Raw genomic sequence first — 22307 nt, forward strand, 5'->3', positions numbered from 1 at the left:
AAACTGTAGGAGGATAAAGGATGGACCTAATTCTTTCCCCAAACATCGTGTGATGTGAATTAGAGAATGTGTTTCGATTCGGGAACTTCCAATAACAAAAGCATGTCAACATAAAAGATGAAGTGCTTCTAAAGTTTAGCAAACAACAGCTTTCTCCAATTTATCCAAACTCAATTCCGATGGTCACAACGCATGAGGAAAATGATTGAACTGGACGACTACTTGGCAGAGGATTGACTGCCAGCGCTCGAGGCTTTCATGGTGCCCAACTGTTGCCGATTGTACAAAGAGACAAGGCTGTCCCCACCAGCGAGCTGATAACACTGCCGAGTGCGGAAGGGAGTTGGATTCCTCACCAACACTCCAGGTCCGATTCCCAGATTCTGCTGAGTTATCTGATCTGAACCAGGGAGTGGCCTTAGCTGGAGTGAGGAGAGAACCATCCAGGGGCTCCTGCTCCTAATCACCATCCAACCATTGCTGCTGGGAAGGTGGGCATGTAGGCATCTGGCGAGTTGAGGACTAAGCTCAGCTGTGGTGCCCCTTGATAGCACGCCCTGCTCTCACTCACTACCTGGGATCACGCAGGAAGCCCGGGGAAATCGCACCCCAGCAAGAGTCAGCGTCTCCAGGGCAGACATTAGGAGGGAGAAGGTGGAAGGGCAGTGTAATTGCTGGATTAATAAATACACACAGCCTCCAGAGAATTAAAGGAATACTTTTTAATGGCTTTGGACCCATCCATCCAGCTAATCGCTCGATTCCAACACCCAGTTGTTACCCAACAAATTCCAGCCAGTGTCCTGTGAATTTAAAACAGATGTGGGATAAATGCACAAGTCTATCAGCATGGCTCGGCGCGGTCCGGTGGGGCCTGTAGATCAGTAACTAGGATATTGTTGGTCTCCAAGGTGATGTTGCATTGAGTTATGTAGAAGCATCCTGGTTCGAGGTTTGGCAGGCGCCTGATCTCTCCTCATTACTGGTCGAATGATCTGTGGAAATTCCTCTTCATGCCTCTCCCATTCTGACTCCTGTTGAATCCTCCTCCCCTGTTGAAGGAACGTTTCCTGAAGTCAGACCCCCCATCCCGCCTGTCGTCCTCCAGCTCTGGTAACTCCGTCGCTACGGTGAGACTCCAGCGCCGGTTGTCCTGCCAGTTTCCCTGTGAGAGACATCGCAATCCCGTCAATATATGACACGCTCACCTGGAATACCCAACTCACAGCAGAAACTTGGAATGCCCAACTTACACTGGATACAAGGAATATCCAACTCACATTTGATACTGGGAAATTCCAATTTACAATGGATACTGGGATTACCCAACTCTCAGCGGATACTGGGATTAACTGCAATGGGAGAGTTAGGGTGCTGGATGTATGGGCTTCAATGGGAGTTAGGGTACTAGGGGGATGTGCTTCAATGGGAGAGCTAGGGTGCTGGGCTTGAATGGGAGAATTAGCGTACTGAGGGATGGGCTTCAATGAGAGAGTTAGGGTACTGAGGGATGGACTCGATGGGAGAGTTCGGGTACTGAGGGATGGGCTTCAATAGGAGAGCTAGGGTACTGGAGGTATGGGCTTCAATAGGAGAGCTAGGGTACTGAGGGATGGGCTTCAATGGGAGAGTTAGGGTACGGAGGGATGGGCTTCAATGGGAGAGTTAGGGTACTGAGGGATGGGCTTCAATGGGAACGTTAGGGTACTGAGAGATGGGCTTCAATAGGAGAAGCTAGGGTACTGGAGGTATGGGCTTCAATGGGAAAGTTAGGTTACTGAGGGATGGGCTTCAATGGGAGAGTTAGGGTACTGAGGGATGGATTCGATGGGAGAGTTCGGGTACGAGAGGAATGGGCTTCAATGGGAGAATTAGCGTATGATGATAATCGTATCCGCAGAAAGCTGACGTGTTGTCAAAAATCGACATATCTCCATGCAAAAAGGTGAATGTACCTGCAAGGCTTCCAGACAATCTTGGGGAACATCGAAACACACACCCTAAACAAGTAGATACGGAGAGTTAGTCCATTACACTGCACCGAGGATGTACCCCAGGATATTTATACACAAATTACATTTGGCTTCTTCTGGTGGGAATGTCCCATTCCAAAAAATCTCAGGTCCCAATAAGTCTTTCAATTAAACTTGCACCTGAAGTTTATTATTACACAAATGTACTTAAAAAAAAATCGTAGAGGTTTAATGAATATACATCACAAATATTCACAGGAAAGGAAAACCATCCAAATCACAGAACTGGTGATACAGGGGCAGAAAGGCAAACACCAACCGTGAGATCTGATAGTCAAGCCCTTGAGATACGGTGACAGGCAATAGGACACAAACCCCAGTGTGTGCAGCTGCCACCCAGCATCAGGACCTAGAAAAGTCACGTTTGCGCCTGGGCCGGGGAGCCTGCTCAATCTTCTTTCTCCATCATTCACAAGCAGCCACCTGGCCAGTGCACTGGCCCATGCCTCCGAGATCACCCCACCACAACAGGCCAAGAGCCCGCCATCGGAAATTTGGATCTCATTCGCCAGCTGCAATACCAACTTCTGGGATGGTCAGACTGCACTTGCTTCTTTCCCAGGAAATGTGTGAAATAGGAGACTGTTGGACACTTCACAGAAACAGTGTTGTGTGACTATCCTGTACGTTGCCCACAGTAGGGGAGTCAGAGCATCTGGTCTTTGCAGGCTGCACGACTGAGCACCATAGAACCACACAGAAAATTGTCAACCCCTGTTCCTCTTAATGTTCCCCACCAGTAGAGCTGGGTTTTCTGATTTTGGGTTTATCCCCCAATGCTGCAACAGCACTAGAAACAGTTCTTTCCAAACCTCAAGGTCGCTGAAATTCAGTCAGGACACACTGGCAAGGAAATAAAACTGTGAATGGAACGGAGCTGCCTGGCCATGATTCCAGGACCCTAGGGGATTTAATACAGCTGTAGCTTGTAGTTTGGGTATGGCTGGTTTGATTTGTAGGCTTTAAATGCCACATTAACTGCGCACTGCCAACATACCATTTTACCCTTCAGGAATCTCATCCCCTTCACTTTGCTGTCCACAGTCTCTCCCAGCTGTTCCTTCAGACCTCGCCATGCATAGCCGATATTGTGCATCTCTGTTGAACAAGCCAACACCATTGATGTATACCCCTGAGACAAGAATCCTTGTGTTAATCTCAAAGTTAAAGAAGGCACACAGACAAACACACACCGTTTAATAAGAGCGTGCAATCATTTTTGGTTATAACATGTTAGCCATGAAAGAAATAGCTTTAGTATGCTCATGCACTGCACAGGAAATTTTATTCAAGGCAGTTCCTCATTTTGGACTTTCAAAAGGCCATCGGTAAGGTACCATATAGTAGACTCATGAATGTCAGAGCACATGGAGTCAGGGACAGATAGCAAAATGGATAGAAAGCTGGCTAAAAAACAGAAACCAGAAAGTAGGGGTTCGAGGTAGATACTCAGACTGGTGGAGGCTGAGAAGTGGTGTTCCACAAGGATCAGTGCTGGGACCACTGTTGGTCACCGTTTACATAAATTTACATAAGGGCCTAGAATCGGAAGTACCATGTACAACTTCAAAATTTGTAGAGGACATCAATTTGGAGGTGCAGTTAGTACAACAACTTGTATTTATATAGTTTGGTAGGAAGAATAAGGAGGCCATACTCCTTGGAAAATAAGAGTTTAAATGGGGTAGAGGAGCTCGGGGATCTGGGGGTAAAGTAGTGATATAGAGACAATGTTTCCACTTGTGGGGGAGCCCAAAACTAGGCCATAAATTTATAATACCTGTAGTCACTAATAAATCCAGAATACGCAACTCGCTACCACAGGGAGTAATTGTGAGGTGAATAGTATAGATGCATTTAAGAGTAGGTGAGATAATTACATGAGGGAGAAAGGAATAGAAGAATATGCTGATAAGGTGAGATGAAGTAAGGTGGGAGGAGGCTCATGTGGAGCATAAACACCAACATAGACCCGTTGGGCCAAATTAACTCTTTCTATGCTGTAAAATTCTATCTAATTCTATCCAATATCATACAAGGTTACTCTACCAAATTGTCACATAACCTGTAATGTTATTAAAGACAGACACCATGCCACTTGAGCAGGTTCTTCAACCCCATCCTCGTTTCTGTTTCAAAATCACTGAGCAAGTACTGCAAATAGCCTCGACGGCCTGGGCTACAGGTTATCCTCCTCAGCACTATCCAGACACTGCTGCTGAAAACGCAATGTAAAGAGAGCAGTTGGCTCAGGTGCAGGGCTATCGGGAGAGAGTGGGGAAGTGAGATTAGTTTAAGATAGATACAGGGCTATGGGGAGAGAGCAGGGCAGTGGGATTAGTTTGGGATTGATACAGGGCTATGGGGGGAGAGCAGGGCAGTGGGATTAGTTTGAGATTGATACAGGGCTATGGAGAGAGAGCAGGGCAGTGGGATTAGTTTGAGATTGATACAGGGCTATGGAGAGAGAGCAGGGCAGTGGGATTAGTTTGAGATTGATACAGGGCTATGGGGAGAGAGCGGGGCAGTGGGATTAGTTTGAGATTGATACAGGGCTATGGGGAGAGAGCAGGGCAGGGCAGGGGGATTAGCTTGGTATTGATACAGGGCTATGGGGAGGGAGTGGGGCAGGGGGATTAGCTTGGTATTGATACAGGGCTATGGGGAGGGAGTGGGGCAGGGGGATTAGCTTGGTATTGATACAGGGCTATGGGGAGAGAGTGGGGCAGGGGGATTAGCTTGATATTGATACAGGGCTATGGGGAGGGAGCGGGGCAGGGGGATTAGATTGGGATTGCTCTAGCAAACAGCCGGCGCAGCTATGATGGGCTGAATGGTCCCATTATGTGCTGTAAACTTCAATGGTAACTTCTCCCCCATAATGTGGCTTTGCAGGAGGTGGTGACAGACCACGTCCACACTTGTCTAGCTGGGTCACTGGCTGTGCCTGCTTTAGGGTGCTAGTTGGCAACAGGTGGCAGTCTGTAATACCTTGCGAACTGGTGCACAAGAACAGGACAGATCTGGCTCCCATATTTTCTTTGCCATTATGCCCCGATTATCACCAGGGTACGGTTTGTCAGCACCGGCAGCTCTCCAATACCATGCGAAACTGACCACTGGGCAGCGAGGGCCAGTAGTCTTTATGCCTGTGGACAGATTAAAGCTCAGGCTGATCCTATTCTCGTCCATCAGCCGTGCGGTATACATTCGGGTGAGGGGCAGGAGCTGGAATCTGGCTGATATTCCCCCTTCCTAGCCCGGGAGGTGCAGGAAGGCAGAGTGAGTCAATTTGTCGCACCCCAATCCCTGTCTCAGATGAGATTATCCAATACAGTGCAGACTGGTATGTACAATGTAATACTGTTCCTCTAATGGAACTGTTCACCACACCCTCACAGGGAGCGCTATGCCACAGTGAGACGTGAACTTCACACAGGTGCAGTCATGCTTACCGCATCTGAGTTAAGGAGTGAGCGCTGTTCAATGCTCTTTGCCCCTGAGATATGTGCCAATGCTGCAGCCAAGGCATCCAGTGCTCCCCGCTCCTCAATCAGGTTTTCAGCAGCTGTGCGGAAATGTTTGATCGCTGACGCCGGAACGGAATCCAAGAACCTTTCAAACACAAATTGTAAAAATGTTGAGCAGGCAGAATGAACTGCTTCTCCCACCAGATTTAGCACTTATTTACTCGTCAACATTTCTCATACGAACCCAATCTTTCTTCCTACCCCTCCTCCCCTTACATCCCCATTTCTCAATCACGGTGCTTCACCATTTGGTAGATAAGTGATTTTGGAAGCTGAGCCTGAACAATCAGCACCCGCGGGCTATTCGATTGAGAAATACATTCACTGCCAAACAATGTTCTTGTTAAGCTGCGTGGCTATGCAGCGATCTGCAGGCCCTGCACAGGCTGCTCGCCGGCTTCACAATGCGGAAAACAGAGCATGCGCAGTACAGGTGTGATGACTGAAATCCGGAAACTTCGAAGTCGAGGCTGTTCCGGATTCCGGAACGTCTTTGCCTGGGCCAAGTTAAAGTGGGGTCGAGCGGCGAGTTAAGGGGGGGTGGGTGGGTGGGGGGAGAATGTCAGGTTGCTGAGGGCCAGGTCAGGTGGCCGAGGATGGGGTGAACTTGGGCCACCGAGAGGTCAGGCGGCCGAGGTAAGGCGGGGGTGTGTGTGTCTGTGTGTGTACGGGTTGCTGAGGACCAGGCCGCCAAAATGGGGGAGTCCGGATTTTGGAACATATTCTGGTTTCCGGATGACCCCGCCATGGATCGGCCCAGTGTCCGGATTCTGGAACATTCCGAATTTCGGAACTCCAGATTTCTGACACAACTGTATTTTGAATGGGCTACACAGCGCCTCAAAGGTGTCATGGACCCCCCCAAAATAGAAGGGAACATCGCTGCCAACCCCGATTCTGTCAAGGAGGGAGGACCATGAAAATCTATTGTCGCACCTGCAACACTGCCTAGCTCCACGCTTACCTCACGTTAACCACTGCTCAAACTTTAATGCACATGCTGGTTACACTCCTCCCCAGCCGACAGGCCTCCCGCTCTAACCTTTGGTACTGGCGGCCAGGATTCGGGAGTCATGTAGACATTAATCAGAAATTGGCAGTTACCGTATGGCGTCCTTGCTGGAAGCTTTGATGATGTCAGTGGCCGTCGGAACTCCAACACGTTTGAATGTCAAACCCTTTAAAAACACACAAATCGGAATTTTGTAAAACAGCAACAAATCTCAGGGGCTGCAGTTTCCTTTCTGAATAGATTTGTTTTTGCCAGAAGTTTCTATTCACTTTGTTTACATCAGAGAAGGGAAATGAAACCGATTTCGTTTGCTGTGAATATTAGAAAATATCAACAGAAATCAGATGGTGGGAAAGGGGAAGGTGGAGAAACAGTGGGTTAGACACTACTCTCAGCCCTGACACCCAGGCTCAACTCCAGGTCAGCTCCGTCCGCTGCGAATTTGTTAACAGAAGGCGGCCATTTGGCCCATTGAGCCTGCTCCGCCATTCAGTAAGATCATGGCTAAACTTCTACCTCAACTCCACTTTCTCACCCGATCTCCATATCCCTTGATTCCCCGAGAGCCCAAAAATCTATCGATTGCGGCCTTGAATATATTGAGCATCCACAGCCCTCTGATCACGAGTGGGTCATCTGTGGCATAGAACTACCCCCGATTCACACCAAAGCTGCCTCTCATTCAGGGAGGCAAACAGGGCGGCTGGTGATGGAAACCAGGTAGGCCGGAAGAGGCAGACTGCAGGAAGACAGCTTCTGTATCCAAGCTTGAGTGGGTCTGACCCGACAGTGCACAATTGCTCAATGAAAAGGCAACATGTAGCTTGAAGACCCACCTCACCAGTGAAAAACTCAACATATGTAGAACAGGTAACAAGCACAAAAACAACAGCTTGTAATATTAATGCATTTCTTTGCCACGTTAAAAAGAAAAGGTCTCTGGATGGCTCAGTGAATTTGTCAGTAGCTGTTAACGGATATGATGTAATTGGGATTACGGAGACATGGCTCCAGGGTGACCAAGGCTGAGAACTCAACATCCAGGGGTATTCAATATTCAGGAAGGATAGACAAAAAGGAAAAGGAGGTGGGGTGGCGTTGCTAGTTAAAGAGGAGGTTAACGCAATAGTAAGGAAGGATATTAGCTTGGATGATGTGGAATCTGTATGGGTAGAGCTGCGGAACACCAAAGGGCAGAAAATGCTAGTGGGAGTTGTGTACAGACCACCAAACAGTAGCAGTGAGGTTGGGAATGGCATCAAACAGGAAATTAGAGATGCATGCAATAAAGGTACAGCAGTTATCATGGGTGACTTTAATCTACATATAGATTGTGCTAACCAAACTGGTAGCAATACGGTGGAGGATTGTACATCCCTGTCTGCGTAATAACCAAAAAGGGAAGGTGGCTATCAAGGGAAATCAGGGATGGTATTAAAGCCAAGGAAGTGGCATACGAATTGGCAAGAAATAGCAGCGAACCCGGGGACTGGGAGAAATTTAGAACTCAGCAGAGGAGGACAAAGGGTTTGATTAGGGCAGGGAAAATAAAGTACGAGAGGAAGCTTGCAGGGAACATTAAAATGGACTGCAAAAGCTTCTATAGATATGTAAAGAGAAAAAGGTTAGTAAAGACAAACGTAGGTCCCATGCAGTCAGAATCAGGGGAAGTCATAACAGCGAACAAACAAATGGCAGACCAATTGAACAAGTACTTTGGTTCGGTATTCACGAAGGAGGACACAAACAACCTTCTGGATATAAAAGGGGTCAGGGGGTCTAGTAAGAAGAAGGAACTGAGGGAAATCCTTAGGTTAGTCGGGAAATTGTGTTAGGGAAATTGATGGGATTGAAGGCCGATAAATCCCCAGGGCCTGATGGACCTCATCCCAGAGTACTTAAGGAGGTGGCCTTGGAAATAGCGGATGCATTGACAGTCATTTTCCAACATTCCATACACTCTGGATCAGTTCCTATGGAGTGGAGGGTAGCCAATGTAACCCCACTTTTTAAAAAAGGAGGGAGAGAGAAAACAGGGCATTATACACCTGTCAGCCTGACATCGGTAGTGGGTAAAATGATGGAATCAATTATTAAGGATGTCATAGCAGCACATTTGGAAAGAGGTGACATGATAGGTCCAAGTCAGCATGGATTTGTGAAAGGGAAATCATGCTTGACAAATCTGGAATTTTTTGAGGATGTTTCCAGTAGAGTGGACAAGGGAGAACCAGTTGATGTGGTGTATTTGGACTTTCAGAAGGCTTTCGACAAGGTCCCACACAAGAGATTAATGTGCAAAGTTAAAGCATATGGGATTGGGGGTAGTATGCTGATGTGGATTGAGAACTGGATGGCAGACAGGAAGCAAAGAGTTCGAGTAAATGGGTACTTTTATGAATGGCAGGCAGTGACTAGTGGGGGTACCGCAAGGTTCTGTGCTGGGGCCCCAGCTGTTTACATTGTATATTAATGATTTAGACGAGGGGATTAAATGTAGTATTTCCAAATTTGCGGATGACACTAAGTTGGGTGGCAGTGTGAGCTGCGAGGAGGATGCTATGAGGCTGCAGAGTGACTTGGATAGGTTAGGTGAGTGGGCAAATGCATGGCAGATGAAGTATAATGTGGATAAATGTGAGGTTATCCACTTTGGTGGTAAAAACAGAGAGACAGACTATTATCTGAATGGTGACAGATTAGGAAGAGGGGAGGTGCAACGAGACCTGGGTGTCATGGTACATCAGTCATTGAAGGTTGGCATGCAGGTACAGCAGGCGGTTAAGAAAGCAAATGGCATGTTATCCTTCATAGCGAGGGGATTTGAGTACAGGGGCAGGAAGGTGTTATTACAGTTGTACAGGGCCTTGGTGAGGCCACACCTGGAGTATTGTGTCCAGTTTTGGTCTCCTAACTTGAGGAAGGACATTCTTGCTATTGAGGGAGTACAGCGAAGGTTCACCAGACTGATTCCCGGGATGGCGGGACTGACAAATCAAGAAAGACTGGATCAACTGGGCTTGTATTCACTGGAGTTCAGAAGAATGAGAGGGGATCTCATAGAAACGTTTAACGTCCTGACGGGTTTAGACAGGTTAGATGCAGGAAGAATGTTCCCAATGTTGGGGAAGTCCAGAACCAGGGGTCACAGTCTAAGGATAAGGAGTAAGCCATTTAGGACCGAGATGAGGAGAAACTTCTTCACCCAGAGAGTGGTGAACCTGTGGAATTCTCTACCACAGAAAGTTATCGAGGCCAATTCACTAAATATATTCAAAAAGGAGTTAGATGTAGTCCTCACTACTAGGGGGATCAAGGGGTATGGCGAGAAAGCAGGAATGGGGTACTGAAGTTGCATGTTCAGCCGTGAACTCATTGAATGGCGGTGCAGGCTCGAAGGGTCGAATGGCCTACTCCTGCACCTCTTTTCTATGTTTCTATGTTTCCTGGAGTGTATAAGGGATGGTTTTCTAGACCAATATGTTGAGGAACCAACTAGCGAGCTGGCCATCCTAGACTGGGTGTTGTGTAATGAGAGAAGATTAATTAGCAATCTTGTTGTGCGAGACCCCTTGGGGAAGAGTGACCATGGTATGGTAGAATTCTTCATTAAGATGGAGTGACAGAGTTAATTCAGAGACTAGGGTCCTGAACTTAAAGAAAGTTAACTTCAATGGTATGAGATGTGAATTGGCTCGAATAGACTGGCAAATTATATTAAAAGGGTTGACAGTGGCTAGGCAATGGCAAACATTTAAAGATCACATGGATGAACTTCAACAATTGTATATTACTGTCTGGAGTAAAAATAAAACAGGGAAGGTGGCTCAACCGTGGCTAACAAGGAAAATTAGGGATAGTGTTAAATACAAGGAAGAGGCATATAAATTAGCCAGAAAAAGCAGCAAACCTGAGGACTGGGAGAAATTTAGAATTCAGTAGAGGAGCACAAAGGGTTTAATTAGGAGGGGGATAATAGAGTAAGCTTGCAGGGAGCATAAAAACTGACTGCAAAAGCTTCTATAGATATGTGAAGATAAAAAGATTAGTGAAGACAAATGTAGGTCCCTTGCAGTCAGAATCAGGTGAATTTATAATGGGGAACAGAGAAATGGCAGACCAATTGAACAAATACTTTGGTTCTGTCTTCACGAAGGAAGACTCAAATAACCTTCCGGAAATACTAGAGGACAGAGAGTCTAGCGAGAAGGAGGAACTGAAGGAAATCCTTATTAGTCAGGAAATTGTGTTAGGGAAATTGATGGGATTGAAGGGCGATAAATCCCCAAGGCCTGATAGTCTGCACCCCAGTGTACTTGAGGAAGTGGCCCTAGAAATAGTGGATGCATTGGTGGTCATTTTCCAACATTCTATAGACTCTGGATCAGTTCCGATGGATTGGAGGGTAGCTAATGTAACCCCACTTTTTAAAAAAGGAGGGAGAGAAATCAAGGAATTATAGACCGGTTAGCCGGACATCGGTAGTGGGGAAAATGTTGGAATCAATTATTAAAGATGTAATAGCAGCGCATTTGGAAAGCAGTGACCGGATAGGTCTAAGTCAGCATGGATTTATGAAAGGGAAATCATGCTTGACAAATCTTCTAGAATTTTTTTGAGGATGGAACTAGTAGAGTGGACAAGGGAGAACCAGTGGATGTGGTGTATTTGGACTTTCAAAAGGCTTTTGACAAGGTCCCACACAAGAAATTAGTGTGCAAAATTAAAGCCCATGGTATTAGGGGTAATGTATTGATGTGGATAGAGAACTGGTTGGCAGACAGGAAGCAAAGAGTAGGAATAAATGGGTCCTTTTCAGAATGTCAGGGAGTGACTAATGGGGTACCGCAAGGTTCAGTGCTGGGACCCCAGCTATTTACAATATACATTAATGATTTAGACGAAGGAATTGAATGTAATATCTCCAAATTTGCAGATGACACTAAGCTGGGTGGCCGTGTGAGCTGTGAGGAGGATGCTAAAAGGCTGCAGGGTGACTTGGACAGGTTCGGTGAGTGGGCAAATGCATGGCAGATGCAGTATAATGTAGATAAATGTGAGATTATCCACTTTGGTGGCAAAAACAGGAAGGCAGATTATCTGAATGGTGACAGATTAGGAAAAGGGAAGGCGCAACAAGGCCTGGGTGTCATGGTACATCAGTGACTGAAAGTTGGCATGCAGGCACAGCAGGCGGTGAAGAAGCAAATGGCATGTTGGCCTTCATAGCGAGAGGATGGGAGTATAGGAGCAGGGAGGTCTTACTGCAGTTGTACAGGGCCTTGGTGATGCCACACCTTGAATATTGTGTAAGTTTTGATCTCCTAATCTGAGGAAGGACATTCTTGCTATTGAGGAAATGCAGCGAAGGTTCACCAGACTGATTCCCGGGATGACAGGACTGACATATGAAGAAAGACTGGATCGACTAGGCTTATATTCACTGGAATTTAGAAGAATGAGAGGGGATTTCATAGAAACATATAAAATTCTGATGGGATTGTACAGTTTGGATGCAGGAAGAATGTTCCCGATGTTGGGGAAGTCCAGAACCAGGGGTCACAGTCCAAGGATAAGGGGGAAGCCATATCCAAGATGAGGAGAAACTTCTTCACTCAGAGAATTGTGAACCTGTGGAATTCTCTACTACAGAAAGTTGTTGAGGCCAGTTCGTTAGATATATTCAAAAGGGAGTTAGATGTGGCCGTTACAGCTAAAGGGATCCAGGGATATGGAGAGAAAGCAGGAATGGGGTACTGAAGTTGCATGATCAGTCATGATCATATTGAATGGTGGTGCAGGCTTGAAGAGCCGAATGGCCTACTCCTGCACCTATTTTCTATGTTTCTAGCCGAGCTGTATAATCAGGAAGATGCCAGGTTTGATACTCAGTCTGTGCAGTCAGCTGGTTGCAGTCAGAGCAGAGGTGCCACATTTACCCAATGCCCCTGGGTTAGAGAGGCCAAAACCAACAGGCAGCCTTGCTGGAAAGTGTGATTTGGGCACCAGCTGAGAATGGGACCAGGATGGCTGGTGATGGCTGTTTACAGTTCAACAGCTTGCTGTCGATGAATACTGGGCATTTGGATGAGGTCATGAACCAGCATACAGGCTGTAAACACCAGGGGAGAGCTATGTTCACTTTACTAAACCTGATGGGGTGCAGCAGGACTCAATGTGGTACTAGACTTAAGATTTAAACAAGAACAGAAAAGGCTGGAACATGCACAGAATTAAGCAGAACATAATTAGGAGTCATCGGCCAAACGGCCCCTCGGGCCTACTCCAGCATTCAATAAGATTATGGCTGATCTTCAACCTCAACTTTTCCGCCCAATCCCCATATCCCTCGATTCCGCTCGAGTCCAAAAATCTATCAATCTCAGCCTTGAATACATTCAATGATTCAACATACACAGCCCTTTGGGGCAGTGAATTCCAAAGATTCACAACCCTCTGAGTGAAGAAATAAATTCCTTCTCATCTCACTCTTAAATGGCCGACTCCTTATCATGAGACTATGCTCCCTAGTTCTAGACTATCCAGCCATGGGAAACAACCTCTCACCATCTACCCTATCAATCCCCTTCAGATTCTTGTATGTTTCAATATCACCTCTCATTCTTCTAAATTCCAGAGTACATGTCCAATCTACTCAATCTTTCCTCATGGGACAGCCTTCTCATCCCAGGAATCAATTTAGTGAACCTTCGTTGTACCGCCTCTAAGACATGCATGTCCTTTCTATGAAAAGGAGACCAAAACTATGCACAGTACTCCAGGTGTAGTCTCATCAAAGCCCTGTACAACTGTAGCAAGACTTTTAGTCTTATACTCCAACCCCCTTCCAATGAAGGTTAACATGCCATTTGCCTTCCTTATTGCTTGCTGTACCCTGCATGTGTTTCTTGTACAAAGACACATAAATCTCTCTGAACATCAAGATTTAATAGTTTCTCACCATTTAAAAAATATTCTGTTTTTCCATTCTTCCCAAGTAAATAACCTCATTATGCTCCAACTGCCACCTCATTGCCCACTCATTTAACCTGTCTATATCCCTTTGCACACTCTTTATATCCTCCCCAGATTACTTTCCTATCTAGCTTTATCAGCAAACTTGGATACATTGCACTCGGCCCCTTCATCTAAGTCATTAATATAAACTGTAAATAGCGGAGGCACAAGAACTGATCCTTGCGGCACTTCTCTCGTTACAGCCTGCCACCCTGAAAATGACCTGTTTATCCCTACTCTGTTTTCTGTTCATTAACCAATTCTCTATCAATGCTAACACATTACCCCCAACCCCATGAGCTCTTGCGTAGCAAACCTTTTGTGGCACCTTATCGAATGCCTTTTGGAAATCCAAATATACTACATTCACTGGTTCCCCTTTATCAGAAGTAGATCAGCAGGGGATGAGGATACCTCTTCTGGAGCTGAGCAGTTCTTTACCCAGATTTTGAAATCAATCTAATTGCTTCTGTTCTCTGCTGGTTAAGGACAGATGGACCTTCACCAGGACAAAGCTTTCATCACTATCACTTTTCTGAAGCAATATATATCACATGCTTGACATCAAACTACACTTACAGCCTTGTGCTCCACAAATCTCAGCTGGTCCTCCTCCTTGCGTTGATAGAAACAGATGCAGACCCCCGTGCGCCCAGCTCTGCCTGTACGACCAGAACGATGAATGTAGGAATCCACGTCCTAAATGAGTGATTGACAGAATTAGAACAAAGAAAACTCCTTCCAAAAACATGATATAAAGGACAGTAAATTACCTGAAACCCCAAGTTACAGAATACATTAACCAACTCAACGTTTGGACCAAGGACATACTCAACACTTTACTCGGGGCACCGAGGAACAAGGCTCAACACCTGAGCAACCCCCTCATCAGTCTGCCTACTACAAGGCTTGCAACTTGTCGCAAAACACCCCCAGCATTAAGCCCCCCAGTTGAGGTCCAATTGATTAGATAACCCAATGCCATTTAAATAGTGCCTGTAGAAATCAGTAAGAGAACCTACAGCCCAACATAGAACTAGTGGACGCGAGCGGAACTCGGGCGTTTTCCCTGACTGGCAGTGTTGCTTACCTTTGGCGGGCAACTCTGTATTACCAGGTCTACTTCTGGGATGTCCAAGCCGCGGGCGGCCACATTGGTGGCGACCAGGACCTCGAAGGAACCATCCCGGAAACCTTTCAATGTGATCTCTCTCTGCTTCTGTGGAATGTCCCCATGTAGACATTGAGTGTCCTGAAGAAAAAACAAACTTGGTTGGGGAAACGATGGTGTAGAGCAACCCAACAAATGTTGCTAGCACAAGCATTCCAGTAACTATTGTCCTCTGGGGAGTAACATTCCTTACACAGTTCAAATGAGCAACATTGTGAGCAACAGGCCTGTCACTGTATAACACAGGCTACAAGCCCGTCACGGAATAACTCTGGGGTACTGGTCTGTCACTGTAAAACACTAGGGAACAGTAGTGGTGAGTACAGGTCTGTTGCTGTATAACACCGAGGTATAGGTCTGTCGCTGTATAACACCGAGGTATAGGTTTGTCGCTGTATAACACTGGGCTACAGATCTGTCGCTGTATAACACTAGGGAACAGTACTGGTCTGTCACGGTATAACTCCGGGGTATAGGTCGGCTGCTATATAACGCGGTTTACGGGCCCGTCGCTGCATAACACTGGGGTACGTGTGTCGCTGCATAACACTGGGGTACAGGTGTGTCGCTGCATAACACTGGGGTACAGGTGTGTTGCTGCATAACGCTGGGGTACAGGTGTGTCACTGCATAACGCTGGGGTACAGGTGTGTTGCTGCATAACGCTGGGGTACAGGTGTGTCGCTGCATAACGCTGGGGTACAGGTGTGTTGCTGCATAACACTGGGGTACAGGTGTGTCGCTGCATAACACTGGGGTACAGGTGTGTTGCTGCATAACACTGGGGTACAGGTGTGTCGCTGCATAACACGGGTACAGGTGTGTCACACTACATAACACTGGGATACAGGTGTGTCACACTACATAACACTGGGGTACAGGTGTGTTGCTGTATAACACAGGTGTACAGGTGTGTCGCTGTATAACACTGGGGTACAGGTGTGTCGCTGTATAACACTGGGGTACAAGTCAGTCACTGTATAACGCGGTTAGTTCGGGTGAGCGGGAGAATTCGACAGTTCCGGAGAGCCCGCCAGTTCGGGAGGTAGCGAGTTTGGGAGGCCAGGAGCAGGAGGACCGGAGGTTGGCAATGAATTCACTTCTGAGATGGATCTCACAGCCCTTCATCCAGGCAGGTAAGTGGTTGGCTGTTTGATTGGTAAATAGCTCTCTTTTTCTCTTTCTTTTTAATTATATTTTAATTAGATAAGTCTAATTAGAGGGATGGCAGGGGAGCTCAGTCCCTTGGAGTGCACAAAGATGTTCTATAACTATAATAAGAGCAAGAGGGTAACTAAGGAAAGGATAGGGCCTATTAGTGACCATGTGTGGAGGCGGAAGATGCTGGTATGGTTCTTGAATACTTTGCATCTGTTTTCACAAAGGAAAGGGGCAATGCAGATACTGCTATCGAGGAGGAGTGTGAAATTCTGGATGAAATAAACAGTGAGAGAGGAGGTATTATAAGGGAGGTTTAACAGCTTTGAAAGTGGTTAAGTGCCCAGGCCCGGATGAAATGCATCCCAGGCTACTGAGCGAAGTAAAAGAGGAAATAGCAGAGGCCTTGACCATCATTTTCCAGTCCTCTCTGGATTTGGGCATGGCCCCAGAGGACTGCTAATGTGGTACCCTTGTTGAGAAACATAGAAAATAGGTGCAGGAGCAAGCCATTCTGCCCTTCGAACCTGCACCACCATTCAATATCATGACTGATCATGCAACTTTAGTACCCCATTCCTGCTTTCTCTCCATACCCCTTGATCCCTTTAGCTGTAAGGGCCACATCTAACTCCCTTTTGAATATATCTAACAAACTGGCCTCAACAACTTTCTGTGGTAGAGAATTCCACAGGTTCACAATTCTCTGAGTGAAGATGTTTCTCCTCATCTCGGTCCTAAATGGCTTACCCCTTATCCTTAGACTGTGACCCCTGGTTCTGGACTTTCCCAACATCGGGAACATTCTTCCTGCATCTAAACTGTCCAATCCCGTCAGAATTTTATATGTTTCTTTGAGATCCCCTCTCATTCTTCTAAATTCCAGTGAATATAAGCCTAGTCGATCCAGGCTTTCTTCATATGCAAGTCCTGCCGTCCCAGGAATCAGTCTGGTGAACCTTCGCTGCACTCCCTCAATAGCAAGAGTGTCCTTTCTCAGATTAGGAGACCAAAACTGTACACAATATTCAAGGTGTGGCATCACCAAGCCCCTGTACAACTGCAGCAAGACCTCCCTACTCCTATACTCAAATCCTCTAGCTAGAAAGGCAACATGCCATTTGCCTTCTTCACCTCCTGCTGTACCTGCATGCCAACTTTCAATGACTGATATACCATGACACCCAGGTCTCGTTGCACCTTCCCTTTTCCTAATCTGTCACCATTCAGATAATATTCTGACTTCCTGTTTTTGCCACCGAAGTGGATAACCTCACATTTATCGACATTATACTGCATCTGTATGCATTTGCCCACTCACCTAATCTGTTCAAAACACCCTGCAGCCTTTTAGCATGCTCCTCACAGCTCACACTACCACCCAGCTTAGTGTCATCTGCAAATTTGGAGATATTACATACAATTCCTTCGTCTAAATCATTAATACATATTGTAAATAGCTGGGGTCCCAGCACCGAACCTTGCGGTACCCCATTAGTCACTGCCTGACATTCTGAAAAGGACCTGTTTATTCCTACTCTTTGTTTCCTGTCTGCCAACCAGTTCTCTATCCACATCAATACATTACCCCTAATACCATGGGCTTTAATTTTGCACACTAATTTCTTGTGTGGGACCTTGTCAAAAGCCTTTTGAAAGTCCAAATACACCACATACACCGGTTCTCCCTTGTTCACTCTACTAGTTCCATCCTCAAAAAATTCTAGAAGATTTGTCAAGCATGATTTCCCTTTCATAAATCCATGCTGACTTAGACCGATCCTGTCACTGCTTTCCAAATGCACTGCTATTGTATCTTTAATAAGTGATTCCAACATTTTCCCCACTACCGATGTCAGGCTAACCGGTCTATAATTCCGTTTTCTCTTTCCCCCCCTTTTTTAAAAAGTGGGGTTACATTAGCTATTCTCCAATCCATAGGAACTGATCCAGAGTCTATAGAATGTTGGAAAATGACCACCAATGAATCCACTATTTCTAGGGCCACTTCCTTAAGTACTCTGGGATGCAGATTATCAGGCCCTGGAAATTTATCGGCCTTCAATCCCATCAATTTCCCCAACAAAATTTCCTGACTAGTAAGGATTTCCTTCAGTTCCCCCTTCTCGCTCGACCCTCGGTCCCCTAGTATTTCCGGAAGGTTATTTGTGTCTTCGTTGGTGAAGACAGAACCAAAGTATTTGTTCAATTGGTCCGCCATTTCTTTGCTCCCCATTATAAATTCACCTGATTCTGACTGCAAGGGACCCACATTTGTCTTCACTAATCGTTTTCTCTTCACATATCTATAGAAGCTTTTGCAGTCAGTTTTTACGTTCCCTGCAAGCTTACTCTCATACTCTATTTTCCCCCTCCTAATTAAACCCATTGTCCTCTTCTACTGAATTCTAAATCTCTCCTAGTCCTCAGGTTTACTGTTTTTTCTGGCCAATTTATATACCTCTTCCTTGGTTTTAACACTATCCCTAATTTCCCTTGTTAGCCATGGTGGAGCCACCTTCCCCGTTTTATTTTTACGCCAGAAGGGAGAAGGGAGAAAGGGATAGGCCAAGTAATTACAGGCCTGTCGGACTAACCTCAGCGGTGGGAAAACTATTGGAAAAAATCCTGAAAGACAGGATGAATCTACATTTGGAAAGGCAAGGATTAATTAGGGACAGTCAGCACGGATTTGTTAAGGGAAGATAGTGTTTGACTAACCTGATTGAATTTTTTGAGGAGGTAACCAAGAGGGTCGATGAGGGTAGTGTGTACGATGTAGTGTAGGCTTTAGCAAAGCTTTTGATAAGGTCCCACATGGTAGACTGCTCACGAAGGTTAAAGCCCATGGGATCCAGGGCAAAATGGCTATTTGGATCCAAAATTAGCTGAGAGGTAGGAAGCAAACATGGTTGATGGATGTTTTTGTGCCTGGAAGGATGTTTCCAGTGGGGTTCTGCAGGGCTCAGTACTGGGTTCCTTGGTTTTTGTGGTATATATCAATGATTTAGATTTGAATATGGGGAGTATGATTAAGAAGTCTATAGATGACACTAAAATTGGCTGTGTGGTTGATAATGAAGAGGAAAGTCATGGACTGCAGTAGGATATTCATTCACTGGTCAGGTGGGCAGAGGAGTGGCAAATGGAATTTAATTCAGAGAAGTGTGAGGTAATGCACTTTGGGAGGGCTAATAAGGAAAGTGGTAGGCCACTTAATTGTGTAGATTAACAAAGGGACCTTGGAGTGCTTGTCCACAGATCTCTGAAAGTAGCAGGCCAGGTAGATAAGGCATACGGAATGCTTGCCTTTATTGGCCGAGGCATAGAGTACAAGAGCACGGAGGTTACGCTTAAATTGTGTAATACTCTGGTTGGGCCACAGCTGGAGTACTGGTCGCTGTATTATAGGAAGGACGTGATTGCATTCGAGAGGGTGCAGAGGAGATTTACTCGGATGGAATGGAGAATCTTGGCTATGAGGACAGATTGGATAGGCCGGGTTTGTTCTCATTGGAACAGAGGAGGTTGAGAGGAGACCTCATTGAGGTGTACAAAATTTTGAGGGGCCTGGATATAGTGGATAGCAAGGGCCTATTTCCATCGGTGGAGGGGTCAATTACAAGGGGGCATAGTTTTAAGGTGGTTGGTGGATGGTTCTGAGGATTTGAGGGGGGGCTTATTCATATGCAGAGGGTCTGGAACTCAGTGCCTGGAAGGGTGGTGGATGCAGAAAACCTCACCGCATTTAAAAGGTGCCTGGAAGGGCACTTAAAGTGCTGTAACCTGCAGGGTTAGGGACCGAGAGCTGATAAATGGGATTAGACTGGATGACCTCTTGTTGGCAGGCACAGATACGATGGTAAATACTGCAGGGAATCGACGGCCAGGGTGGTGATCTGGATGGGATGAGGAGGAATTTCCCAGAATTTTCCGCCCAATTGACCTGTGTGTTTAATCTGGTTTTTGTCTCTCCCAGGAGATCACATGGCTCTGGCTGGGGTGGAGTGTAGAATTTTTCAGTGTAAGGGGTGTCGCAGTTGTGTGGGGCAGACTGGGTGCTCTGCCATTGTTCATAGGTTTATATGCAACCTTCAGGGCAGCTGTCCGAGGGCCGTGTGGCTCTTTGTCGGCCGGCACGGACACAATGGGCCGAAATGGCCTCCTCCTGCACTGTAAATTTCTATGGTTCTATGTCCGTCACTGTGCCACGCCGGGGCGCGGGCCCCGTCACTGTGCCACGCCGGGGCGCGGGCCCCGTCACTGTGCCACGCCGGGGCGCGGGCCCCGTCACTGTGCCACGCCGGGGCGCGGGCCCCGTCACTGTGCCACGCCGGGGCGCGGGCCCCGTCACTGTGCCACGCCGGGGCGCGGGCCCCGTCACTGTGCCACGCCGGGGCGCGGGCCCCGTCACTGTGCCACGCCGGGGCGCGGGCCCCGTCACTGTGCCACGCCGGGGCGCGGGCCCCGTCACTGTGCCACGCCGGGGCGCGGGCCCCGTCACTGTGCCACGCCGGGGCGCGGGCCCCGTCACTGTGCCACGCCGGGGCGCGGGCCCCGTCACTGTGCCACGCCGGGGCGCGGGCCCCGTCACTGTGCCACGCCGGGGCGCGGGCCCCGTCACTGTGCCACGCCGGGGCGCGGGCCCCGTCACTGTGCCACGGGCCCCGTCACTGTGCCGCGCCGGGGCGCGGGCCCCGTCACTGTGCCACGCCGGGGCGCGGGTCTGTGACGGTACAACACTCATCATCAAAGGCAGTCCCTCGGAATCGAGGAAGACTTGCTTCCACTCCTGAAGTGAGTTCTTTGGTGACTGAACAGTCCAATATGAGAGTCACAGACTCTGTCACAAGTGGGACAGATTGTCATTGAAGGAAGGGGTGGGTGGGACTGGTTTGCCGCATGCTCTTTCCGCTGCCTGTGCTTGATTTCTGCATGCTCTCAGCGTTGGGACTCGAAGTGCTGAGCAGCCTCTCGGATGCACTTCCTCCACTTAGGGTGGGCCAGGGACTCCCAGGTGTCAGTGGGGACGTCGCACTTTATCAGGGAGGCTTTGAGCACGTCCTTGTAGCATTTCAGCTGCCCACCTTTAGCTCGCTTGACATGAAGGAGCTCCGAGCAGAGCACCTGCTTTGGGAGTCTTGTGTCTGGCATGCGAACTATGTGGCCTGCCCAGCGGAGCCGAGTGTGGTCAGTGCTTCAATGCTTGGGATGTTGGCTTGGACGAGGAAGCTGATGTTGGTGCGCCTGTTCTCCCAGGGGATTTGTAGGAACTTGCGGTGACATCATTGGTGATATTTCTCCAGCGACTAGAGGTGTCTGCTACACATGATCCATGTCTCTGAGCAACATAGAGGCACAAGTCTGTCTCTGTGCAACACCGGGGCACAGGTCTGTCACTGTGCAACACCGGGGCACAGTACTGGTGGGCATTGGTCCGTCGCAGTATCACACAGGGGTACAGGTCTGTCGCTGTATAACACTCGGGAACAGTCCTGGTGAGTACGGGCCGCGGCACCGCACCGGGGCGCCAGTCCGCCGCGGCACCGCACCGGGGTATCAACTTTAACCTACATATTGATTGGGCTAACCAAACTGGTAGCAGTAGTGTGGAGGAGGATTTCATGGAGTGTATAAGAGATGGTTTTCTAGACCAATATGTAGAGGAACCAATTAGACAGCAGGCCATCCAAAACTAGTCTTGTGTAATGAGAGCCGATTAAATCTGGTCGAGCTGGCCATCCTAGACTGGGTGTTGTGTAATGAGAGAAGATTAATTAGCAATCTTGTTGTGCAAGGCTCCTTGGGGAAGAGTGATCATAATATGGTAGACTTCTTCATTAAGATGGAGAGTGACATAGTTAATTCAGAGACTAGGGTCCTGAACTTAAAGAAAGGAAACTTCAATGGTATGAAACGTGATTTGGCTAGGATAGACTGCCGAATGATACTTAAAGGGTTGACGGTGGATAGGCAATGGCAGATATTTAAAGATCACATGGATGAATTACAACTATTGTACTTCCCTGTCTGGCGTAAAAATAAAACAGGAAAGGGGGCTCAACTGTGGCTAACAAGAGAAATTAGGGAAGGTGTTAAATCCAAGGAAGAGGTATATATAGAAAAGCAGCAAATCTGAGGACTGGGAGAATTTAGAATTCAGCAGAGGAGGACTAAAGGTTTAATTAGGAGGGGGAAAATAGAGTATGAGAGTAAGCTTGCAGGGAACATAAAAACTGACTGCAAAAGCTTCTATAGATATGTGAAAAGAAAAAGATTAGTGAAGACTAATGTAGGTCCCTTGCAGTCAGAATCAGGTGAATTCACAATGGGGAACAAGGAAATGGCAGACCAATTGAACAAATACTTTGGTTCTGTCTTCAATA

At 47.2% G+C, this 22307-nt stretch overlaps 1 protein-coding gene across 1 annotated transcript in view; it reads right to left on the bottom strand.

Annotated features, from left to right (window-relative positions):
- Window positions 1-707: 707 nt before the first annotated feature.
- ddx21 (DEAD (Asp-Glu-Ala-Asp) box helicase 21) overlaps window positions 708-22307 on the bottom strand; it is a 54540-nt gene continuing 32940 nt past the window's right edge. Inside the window, exons 9-15 of the mRNA XM_070876310.1 lie at window positions 14683-14844; window positions 14172-14291; window positions 6668-6741; window positions 5489-5648; window positions 3031-3165; window positions 1956-2000; window positions 708-1165 (exon numbers count right to left, since the gene is read on the bottom strand). Coding sequence (XP_070732411.1) covers window positions 980-1165; window positions 1956-2000; window positions 3031-3165; window positions 5489-5648; window positions 6668-6741; window positions 14172-14291; window positions 14683-14844 — 882 coding nt within the window. The 3' untranslated portion in view covers window positions 708-979. The remainder of the gene's footprint in view (window positions 1166-1955; window positions 2001-3030; window positions 3166-5488; window positions 5649-6667; window positions 6742-14171; window positions 14292-14682; window positions 14845-22307) is intronic.

Source organism: Pristiophorus japonicus, chromosome 3, assembly GCF_044704955.1.
Source record: "Pristiophorus japonicus isolate sPriJap1 chromosome 3, sPriJap1.hap1, whole genome shotgun sequence".
Classification (NCBI taxonomy): Eukaryota; Metazoa; Chordata; class Chondrichthyes; family Pristiophoridae; genus Pristiophorus; species Pristiophorus japonicus.